Source organism: Myzus persicae, unplaced genomic scaffold (assembly GCF_001856785.1).
Source record: "Myzus persicae strain clone G006 unplaced genomic scaffold, MPER_G0061.0, whole genome shotgun sequence".
In the NCBI taxonomy this organism is placed as follows: domain Eukaryota; kingdom Metazoa; phylum Arthropoda; class Insecta; order Hemiptera; family Aphididae; genus Myzus; species Myzus persicae.
In genome coordinates, this window is record NW_019101224.1 from 350,357 (window position 1) to 362,367 (window position 12,011).

The window sequence follows — 12,011 nt, forward strand, 5'->3', positions numbered from 1 at the left end:
AAAAAAAAAATAATAAATAAATATAAAACCAGAGTATAATACAAAAGCATTTCACACCGGAGAGAGCTATAGCTGGAGGGGTAGGTGTTGTACCTACGTGAAATATGTGCGCTATGGGTTTCAGAACAGAGGGAAAATAATACGAGAAAAGAAAAAGAGAAGCGAAACGAAAACTCGCGTAGTACGTGTCGAAATGTCACGTATGATTCTCGTTAAGAAGACGTTTTCAGACTTCACCGTACCAGTCGGGGTTTGACCCTTTGACTCTGACTACTATGCTCTGTGACGATATATTATATACGAGTACTCAGATAAGTGCAGAACAGGGATGAGTAGCGTAAGGGAAAAAAATTACAGATTTTTCTCAACCAACCGCGAAAACCAAAAATATCTTTTTCGGCGCTGTTTAAACGACTTTATAAAAATATGACATGTGTATACAAGTTGTCTATTTTCGCATTTTCCCTCGTCCATGGCCGCGCTCCGTGACCTTAACTCAAAAACGGCGGTGTACATTATAATTATTTGTACCTAACCGTTTGGATAAGGCAAACATGCTGTGGAACACCACCCTATACACAGTAAACGAAACGTACATGATATAATGTAACACCAGTGCAAACATTTGATGTTTTCGTTAACTTGTTTTTCCTTTTGTATACGTCCTACGTAAATATGGTACATAGTATCAACGTGTATACGTGGTGGTGACATTTTCGTCTGATGATATCCTCGCGAGACGATTGTTTTTCAATTTCAATCCGCAGAGATGACGATGGTGCAGCAATACAAATCTATCGAAACTCTAGTACTGTCGCGTAGTTGCTTTTAACGTAATGTCTAAACTTTTCCAATAGCTTATTAAAGTTTTCAATAAAATATACGGGTATAGAAGTCACTGGGTTTGTTATTATTTTTTTTTTTTGGCATATCCATGGCACAAAATGGTAAAAAAAATAATCCCGTGATCATCATCGTTATATCGGCTCGGCGGGGATATTATATAAGCATGAAGCGATTTACAAACAATGCTCGGGTCAGCGGCGGACAAAAAAAAAAAATAACACGTGTGCATGCGTATATATATTTACATATTATATACGTATACATAATATACTCGCATATCCCCGCCAGGACTTAGAACGCAATAAATGGTTAATCCTCGGAGGATAAGTGTGTTTACCTCCGAAACGACGTCGTCGGCTTTAGTCCGGTTTTAATCCGTTCCGATGCTATAAATTTCGGGTGGCCGTCCTAATGGCCTCTCCTTTGTATTTCGTTTCGCCGTCTATATATAGAAACGCGGCGGTAAACACGATAATCCAAATAAATCGGCAAACATTAGAGTTATTATTATTATTATATATTCAAGCCTAAGCGTACCTAGTAGCCTTTAAAAAAAAAAAAAATTTCGGTATTGTTCTTTGTCGTGCTGACGACCGACGTCTGATGAACAATGTATGAACATTAAATTATTTACTCTGTTTGAAAACCGTAATTTTTCCAGTACTAGAAACGTCAAACACATTCGAATGTTCGTGTGTAAATACGCTTAATATACAATATTCTATATATCGATTTGTTTATAATTTTTTTTTTTTGTCGTTAAATTATTGCACGGCGCTCCGAATAGGCAAAATAGGTACACGCGCGTGCGTTTATTTTATAGTCTAGCTACTGCAGTTATATAATAGTTATTATTTACTGCGAAACGAGAAACCAGCAATTCAGTTACTAGTATATTAATTATTCGAATTTAATAAAATCAAATGATTTTGCTTGACCACCATCATGTATGTTCAATGTTGAACAAATATTGATTTTAATTTGCATGCGTAAGTTATACTAGTGTACAAAATAGTATCAGTATGTACTTTTATAATTTTGGTTTTAAATAAATATGATAAGCGTTAAGATGCCAAAAAAATTAAATTTGTGTGTGAAACTATAAAATAATTACAAAAAACGATAGTTTTGAATCATTTCGTGAAATGTTCAGTCTAATAACTTAATTTTGTATGGTTGATTAGTTTAAGGATATATATATATATATATATTTATTAATATTTTTTTTCTTTTTAACAATTTTTCTAACAAATAATAAAACTGATTTCATGGAACGTTGCCTTATGATAAAACTAACCAAATGCTCATCGAGACGTGAGCATTGTGTATTATTAAACGTGTATACATACCTTGATCTGTCATACACACTGTCCAAAATGACAAAACCTTTACCGTTAATATTATCAATTTTTTACGTCCCAACGAATTATTGTTCCAGATTTTTACAGTTCAGTTTATTATTTTGTAAAAAATCTATATCGTTGTTTATTTACAGTGCTCCTGTTCGAAGGAAACAACGGAAATTACTATTGTCGTTTCATCTTCTTAAGCACTTCGATTTTCTTACCCATCCCATAACCCTGGTATTTTTTTTATATTTTGATTACTATACACATCAAGCTTATTTGCTGACTATTTATTCCATATCTACTTGAGTACATTAAAACAATCATAAAGAATACCTATTTTAAAAATTACTAACTTGTTCCTTAATTTAGCTAAGACTAGAAGAAAATGATTTCTGGTGTAACTCAACAATGTCTGGTAAATCACGTTAACCGTACAGAAATGTGGGAACTAACCATATATCATTATAAAGCTGTATATATTTTAGACCATTAGAATGGTGTATATAATTTAAATATTCAAGTTTTTTGATAAATGTCCATTTAAAAAAAACACTTGCACTGCTTAAAAATTGGAAATAATAATATATTAAATTTAAATTGGGATATGTACCTATGTATTATAATTTTCTTGTACTCGTGAAATCAATGTTTATTTTAAATACTCAAACTTTCACTGACACCTGAATAAATAATTATGAAAAAACGGAGGTACCGTTGAAAGCTAATATAAATTATCTAAGGATACGATATAAAATTATAATTACGAATTATATTTCTCTGAGATATCGAAATCCTGATAAACTTTTTTATAACACATGTCTGTATGGACAACTTAGAGATAAACGCATATTTCAGTTTTTAAATAGCAAATAGAGAAAATAAATTGGGAGCTCTATAGGTTCTTGGTTTAATCGTATGCACCACATAAATATTATTTTTTCGTTTCTATGATGTTATGATAACAATAAATAATCGACTAAGCATTTGTTAGACATTTTGATTTTAATTTTGATGCAATATATATTTCTTTTTTGCAAAATCTAAAAACTTTTTTCAAATGTTTCATCCGTATTATATTTAATATACCTATAACCACTCTTAACTAAAATCTTTTTCTTCTAAAAAAATTAACCAAACCCAATTACGAATAAATATCTTGTATTATAGCTATACTTAAGTAAAAAAATCTAAAATCTAAATATGTCTATAGTAACAAAAAAAAATTGTAACTTTTTACTGTTTTTTTATTCCTTGAAATGTTGGACCTTTAATGGAGTTTCCTGGAGCCTTAGCTGAGTATATTTGCCTCCATACCAAAATGTAATTTGTAATCGAGTATTCAATTAGTATTACTAAACATGGTTCATTAAACAGTACTAATAATTTCAGCAAAATACTTACACTTTAATTTTTTGAAACAAATAATTCAAATTTTTTTTTTATTGATTAAATGAAAAAAATTAATAATATTATGAAATATATTGTAAAAACTATTCTTTGAAATGCATGAAAACAGTTTTAATTAATAAAAAAAAATATTATTTAATTTGACTATTGTTATTAAATTGTATTTATAACAGAATCATATATATTATTAAAAAGTAATCATATTGTTGATTACGAACAACAAATAGTAATTATTTTCAAATTGTTTATTCATTATATATTATTTATAGATGAAATTGTTAGTAACAATACAGTGGTCTCATATGATCCATTTAGCATGTATATAGTAAGTGTTATCCTAAGAAACTATATCAAAAGAGAAAACACTTAAAGCTTATGCATAATAAACTATTTTGCAACCCATAAAATTAATATTTAACTCAAAAAGAAGAGCACCAAGAATTTAAAATTGTATGTTCAATTACTCCACTTAAATTATTATTATCTGGCAATTTGTATAATTACACGGAAGTTTTAATATAGTTAATATTAATTGCAACTATCTACATTCTATAGATATTATAATTTTACTTTTTAATAATGTATTTGTGTTTAATATTTGAGCTACTTATATCTAATATTATGACCTATATATGGTTTTTATATTTGTATGATAAGAAGTTGATTTTTTTAGTAAAATTATTAAAAACTCCTTCAGTCAAGTTCTCAATTATAAAGTAAAGTACGTGGTAAAAATTGTTTTCTAAGTTCTTTGATGATAATTAATTCTGATGCTAAAATAAATTATTTATCTTCTATAATAGCTATAAAATAATAATGGAAACTTATCAACAGCTACCTAAATCAATTTATGTTTTAAACTTTTATACTTATTTCATAGTCTTCATTGAAATTTTAAATTGTTGAGAAAATTGCCATTTTCGAATAATGTTTTTTTTATCAACGTGTAAGGAGTTATAAAGTCCCAATCAAATGTTGGATCCAGCCAACAAAATATGTTCTTTTTACCCACCCGCTTTTGGGAACAAAAATCAAAATATTATCACAATATTTACACATGTATTTACTTATAATAGTATAATATAGTGTAATAATAAACATCACATCTGTTTTGAGACTTGATTCAACTACATTTTTCAACTCTAAGTTTTTTTCCTGTAAATCACGACTTACCAAAAATGTAGTTATTTCAACACCACTATATATATAGCGACTGAATTTGTACAGTATGTACGTATTTCTATTATATAGTAATAGTTACTCGGCGTTGCTGTCATCTGACCTTTATTATGTAATAATAATAATAATTACAGTAACCACGTCATAGGTATAATTGAGAGAAATCCTAGTCGAATAAGTGAATCGACCGGCAACAAAAACCGTCCGTCCGGTTGACTATTATTATAATATTATTTGAAGGGTCGGTCGTTATATTTGCGTTGACCGTTGGGGTCGGAGTCCGGCGCATATAAACGCCGATGATGTCCGCTTCGTGATGCGGGCAAAATGGACGGTTGATGGCAGCTGCACGGGCGGAGAGAGCGGTGTGCGAGATAGACGACAAGGGAGGTCGAGGTCGCGATAATCGAAAATATGGTCCTGCTACGGCCGATGCTTTCCGATAGCTTTATGTGTGTGTGTAGTATGTAGATATGGTCGGTGGGGATAAACTGCGACGGGCGCCTGTCGGGCAGTAAAAACGCGACCGGAAATCGTAAAACCCTATATATATATTATATATTATTTTGAGAGCTGTTCCTCTCTGCCCCGTTATTATTATTATATTACACAAGTCCTCGACGTTTATCAAACATCATGTTCTCCATCCCTAATGGTTTCACCTTTTCCCTTCGAACTCGGACCCTTCCCAAACTACCCCTGTATCGTCATGACGAGAAGAAAATAGAAATATCGCAAACACTGTGAATAATGTGCTTGTGTGTTTTTTGTGTTTCAGGTGCTTTGCAGATCAGTGACAGTCAGGAAACGGACCAAGGAAAATACGAATGCGTGGCAGAGAACACAGTAGGCACACAACATGCTACGACCATGCAACTGTGGGTCAGAGGTGAGTGCAATAATTTCTTTTTTTGTTATTATTATTTTCTTTTTTTTGTGTATGTTTTGTTATTATATTTTTATTCGGACTACCGAGCAGACTGCTTGCCGTAGTGCCGTATATATGCATCATGTTATACCTATACGCATTTTTCAACGAAAACCCAATTGTGCGTAAAAACAAAGAGCAAACTAGAAAACTGAAATCGCATTATTTTCCATTCATTTGTTGTTTCTTTTTCTTTTTTCATTCGGCGGGATCTGTGCACATTTTTTTTTTTAACTTTTATATTAAATGTAATTTACGATTCCGACCTACGGGCACGTACAGGTAAACGGGACCAAACGAATTTATGATGTCCCAGGACGATATACCCTTCGCGAGGTTACTGTTAATTAATTAGGTTAATTGTGAAACATTAGTGTGAGGTCGCTGTCAGGAAGAGGTCGGGGGGTTTAGCGGCAGGCGTGAACCGTCGGATGTTTCATTCAATTTCCTCTGACGTTGTTCCGATAAACCAAAGTATTTCCGTAAAGATCGTCAAATTTGCATCAACAAATGAATGTTATCTGGACCAAATATACAATGAATAGGAATGTTTATACATATTAAATTATTATACATAAATAATTATTAAAAAAGTACGTTATTGGTGCTGTTATTTCGGAGTTGTATGAATCGATTGACCGTACAATAAAACATTCAGTTGGAAAAGTATTTACTATAAATGCAAAGTTAATGATGATTATTTTTTTACAATACTTTATTAAAATTAATAAATGTCCTTAAAATTAAATTTAAAAATTTAAATCTAGATAATTTAATGTGTCAACGCAGAATAAGACACGTGTTATTGTAACAGCGCGTATCGCCTATTATTAGTTATTTAGTTTTATAATAGTTAGAAAAATCAAATTTGAATATCTATCATAAAATAATCAGAAATAATCTTCATTGAAAAACAGTAAAGCAGTTATATATGTTTTCCTCGCAATTTGAGTGAAACTATTGAGAACAATTATTCCATCTAAGTATCATAAAACTAGATAAAATTTTTGATTTATAAAATTGTTACCTGAACCTTTTTTGCACTGAATCCAAAAGTATTTATTGTTTACAGAAAAGGGTATAAAAAATTTAATTAAAAAACCCTACAGCATTATTTAACACATGTATTTTTTCTTTCGGAATTTAAATTTTCAGCACTTGTGAAATCCATTAGTATAAACTCACCTCTATTTTATCGTGATTCTTAGAAAAAGTTTATCAGTAGTTTTAACTTTTTAAATTCTCTATTATAAAGTAAATAAATGTTACTCATTATTTTTGAATGTATATGGTAGGTACATTTTTTACACAATTTAAAAAAAAAATATTCAAAGTTGTTAAAATATTTTGTTACAAATTATTTGCAGAGAACTTTCTAAATGTTTTACAAGTGATCACTTAAACACTTATAAAATATTTAAGACAACTTTCAAGACCCAACCATTATAGAGCGATAAAAAAAAGTTCAATAATTGTTGTTCACTACTCATAGGAAAAAGTTTATCGAAAACCATTAAAGATTTGCGAAAAAAAATAGTTGATTAATTTTACGATTTATAGCGTGTGCTCTCTTATTGGATAAATCTTTTGATATATATATTTTTTAATCCATTTTATACTTTCTATAGGCCTACGTTTAATACTATCGGTTTTTACGATGATGTGTTTTTTTCCTTCATCAAACACTGTTTTGGGCTGTAAAATTGACCCAAAAGAATTTCAGGTACCGCATCTAAAAATGATTTTATTACATTAAGAATTCAACGGAGATTTATCGAGCTTTTAAAAACTCATTAGAGAAAAACCATAACATTCAAACAGTTTCATTTAATTATCATTGATAAAAATTAAAATTTACGCTTACTTACGCCTAGACTAGATCCACAACCACCACCCCAAGTCTCTTTAATATACTCGGACCATTTACCAATTGTTTAATTCGGTTGATACACCAAATAAACAATACTTAAGGAATTTACTAGGTTATTGGAGGAGGACACGCATTGATGTGGATACAAATAATCAAAATGCATAATACCATATTATTCACCAAGGATGGTATAGGACAATATTTGGATGTATTATCCGTGCTAGGTCATGCTTATAATGATAGAAAACATTTTAGCAAAGAATAAATTTAAATTAAATTATATTTTTTTGAATAATTCATTAAATAAACATGATACACTGATTATTATTCTTTGAAAAAATATTTTAATTTTGTTCACCTTTTTTTACACAAACATTCCACTATTCTATGCCTTGTGCTTTTTTTTTTATTTAGTACTTAGCATTTTATTAAAATAATTTGGTTATTTGAGATTCAACTGTTCATATTAAATTTATATTAATACACATATACAAGAATAAATAATTATACTGCGATATCCGAGAATCTTAATTTTCTGCCTACTTATTATTACTTAAAATTTTTATTATTTATTATTTATATAACAATACTGAAACTATAAAAAAAAAATGTTTTTTCCTGCTTAAATTAATTGAGTATATTAAATACTTACAAATATTTGCCCATCAAATTATAACGTAAGAAAAAATTTAATTGTTTTTATAAAACTTATATGAAATTAATCAAGAAAAAATCCACTTACAATACCATACATTTTCTATAAGAGGTATAACATTTACCGACCAGTCATATGCAACACGCTGTACGTAACATAATAAACAAATGCACATTTTTCTCTGTGTTCCAAAACATACTCACAATTTACTTGAACTACAATATAAAATCACGTGGCATCCTTCTCATCCGTTATATGTACTACGTTACAGTTTATAGTTTAAAAATTAATTTTAACCAATAATTTATTATCTGTGAAAAATCGAAAGTCCTAAAAAAGATCCACTCCTATTCGTAGAGAGTCAGGTAAGAACACGAAAACTTTTTTTTTAATGTTACCTACTGTGCTTTTAACTAGTAATCTCTGATTGATTTCCCAAATGGTTTTACTCAAATAACTAAAAACGAACACTACTAAACTTCGATCAAACAATCAATTTTCTTTTCATTTTTATACGTTACTCCACTGAAAAACAATCGGCATTCCACTTCTACTATATATACGTCTGTCGATATGTATGTTTATTATATTTGTTTAACCACGAGCACGTTTTACGGGTGAATACGTTTTTATCATACACTCCACCGCGGCGAACTGTTCAATAAAACACACTAGTTTCAATAATAAATGTGCACATGCTCGTGCATGTATATCTGCACATTTATATAAGTATTTTACTACATTTATATTATGAATACTTATTATTATTATTGCCCTTATCACGCGTTATCATAAAAAAAAAATCGAAATCGTAAAAGTGTAACACGCGTTTACCACGGAGCATCGTCGTCCCTCGAGGTTGCCGAAATGTCTTTACGTTGTACCTGCAGTAAGTTTTTTTTTATATTTTACAATTTTTTCCCTCTGCCGTCAAATTAGAATATCCCGTCCGCGTAAACTTTTGAGTTTCCGCTTCTTTTTTCTCTCTCTACTGTCTCTTATTTTTCCCTTTTAAAACTCAACAACCGAGAGAAGTTTAATTGCATTATCGGGGTTGGAAAATTAGTGTAAAAAACCATTTTCCACCGTCACCAGTGCATGACAGACAGCTATATTTTGTCGATCTCGTCCTTTTATTTAAGGAAAAAAATATTATTTTAAGGCGATTTGACTACTAATAGACGTAACTATATATGTAGCTTTAACTGCATAGGACAATTCTATATTTTCATCTATACCTATGTTATAGGTACTATACTCGGATCTATGTCTGTGTTAATATATTATGCTTTATCTGTATACTTATTCCTACGTTGCTGTTATTTACGAATCTCAGGTGTGAAGGGGTTACGGTTCTTCTACGCGGTAATTGTTAATGTCGGCTAATTAAAATAATTACCCACCTAATTTTTTTTTACTCTTATTTTTTGTTAGCGTTTTTTTTTCAACTCCCCCTGAAACAGTTTTTCTAATTACATTCGACCTGGGGTTTGTTTATTCCGTAAGCGGTTTACCGCTTAATCCGCCGATTCAGGTGGCTTAAATAAATATCGGACAATTTAAATAAGGATTTAAAAAATGCCCTCAGTTTTTCCTGAACAATAATAATACCATTTATATCATCCGATTGACGCAGTACGTCGATCTAATTGTACAATATAATATGGAATTCGTATTTAAATAATTGAATATTGACATAAAATGGTAAGAGGACCTTAAACTGGAGAAATATATTAACAAAAGTGCTAGGATATTTGAACCAGCTCAATCATGGTCGTTCATTATACAAATATAAATGTATAATTTATATACGGGTATTTGATTTCTACTGGTTTCATTTTCGAGAAATGTTTTTTCTACATACCTAACTAGCATACCTAATTGAACACGCATAGAATCATAGGTATATGTATGAAATTACACAACCATAACTGGAAAATTAAATTTTCATATAAAAATATACAGCTAGACATGCGATAATACGTAGGTATATAAGTACTTATCTAGGTACGTATTATATACTTCGTTAACTCTATACATAATAATATGTTAATATTAATAGAATTGTATGAGCATTATTTGCTACTAACGAATCTCCGAGTTTTTGACAAAATCATATAACGAATAAAAAAAAATGTTTGTAAAAGGGTCGTACATTATTGTAGTTATTCAAAAGAGGCGGCGGCAAAAACGCTACCATCCGGTATAAAGGTCGCCGTCCCGGGAAAATGGCATTGCTGATTGTGCAAGTCCACCGGAAGTGGTCTGGGTTAAATGCATGGCCCGATGAGAGCGTAATTGGGCACCGGTCTTTCGACTGCCGGGAAGAAGGGTCGCCTCTGCTGCTGCACTTTAGCGAGGGGTGAGGTAGACGACATGTGTTTTATAATGTCGTCTGGTTTACGCCACCACCTACCGACTTCGTCTACCACCTATTCACGCGCGTATAAATTCAGAATTGCCTAATTGTCCCTCTCCTATATTCTCGACTTTATGGTTTCCGAATAAAAATTATTCCGGATAGAGACTGCAGCAGCAAGATACAGTGCGGTTCAAATATATATTATAATATATATGCGACGGCTCGAGCGTGCGTAGATAATTAAATGTATATATATGTGTGTGTGTGTGTGAGTTTGTATGTGTGGCGTGTGTTAATTAATTAAATTCAAAAACCACTAGACCGCTGCCACCCTGTACAAACCCACTCGAAGCCCTTCGTTATTATATAATATATCAATTGTATAGGGTTGTATAAGTTTTTACAATTATGTGAATGTAATATTTTACTTTATTTTTATAATTGTATGGAATATAATATGTAAGTGCCTACTCCAGCAACGTGTGAATCAATTATATTGGTTCTTACCATCGGCTTTGATATTGGACTGAAATATTAAATTAAAAATAGTTGGTACTTAACGATTCCCGCAAAGGAATTAGTGGCGGTAAAATAATGATACACACCTAATAATGCCTTATTAATTTATAACTAAATAATTATAAGACTTAATATAATTTTAACATTAGATAGGTACATAAGTAATTCCAATATACTTTAACACCTCTTGTTTACGTTTTATAAGATATATCGCCGAATTAAAAAATTATGTTTATCATATTTTTTTCTAGTTATATAACCGTTTAACTTGGGACAGTTTTATTGTAGTTCTGCTTTGTTAATTATTTTTGGGAGTAGGTATTGCAGAATATTTTTGAATTTTAACTAAAATATTTTATTTTATACATGTTGTGTAGTATAATATAATATATAATTTATTTAGGAGTTACAAATGAAAATATAATTGCAAATGATGATTTCTTGAAATATTTCTAAAATACCAAAAAAAATGAGTGGGTAGTAAAATTATAATTATATTTTATAAACATTTTTGTTTTGATGTTTTATTATAACTACAATACAAATATAATATTATATAATAGGTATACGGTTAGGTGTACGATATACATCCATTTTCGTAATAAAAATTTAATATGCTAAACATAATTTATCGTTAAACGGTTTATGCCTTTTATATATTTTTAAACACAATGAGAATTATCTATTATTTTACACCTATAATAAAAAACCGTTAACACATTTTTATACTTCTCGAGCGTTTCATTTTCGCCTCGCCTTTTCCCATATAGCTAATAATAATAATTTTAAGAAGACAATAAATTCTTATAGTTTTCCTACAGTTATCGCTGTGGTGTATGCTTAACTAGTGAATATACTTCACCGCGCTAATATTTATCGTTGTTTGTGGTGTGGAC

The 12,011-nt window shown here is 30.2% G+C and overlaps 1 protein-coding gene across 7 annotated transcripts in view; it reads left to right on the forward strand.

Annotated features, from left to right (window-relative positions):
* Positions 1-12,011, forward strand: part of LOC111028271 (tyrosine-protein phosphatase Lar) — a 153,394-nt gene that overhangs the window by 103,953 nt on the left and 37,430 nt on the right. For all 7 annotated transcript variants that reach the window (XM_022306852.1, XM_022306853.1, XM_022306854.1 and 4 more), the window contains one exon: positions 5,560-5,670. In XM_022306852.1, coding sequence (XP_022162544.1) covers positions 5,560-5,670 — 111 coding nt within the window. The remainder of the gene's footprint in view (positions 1-5,559; positions 5,671-12,011) is intronic.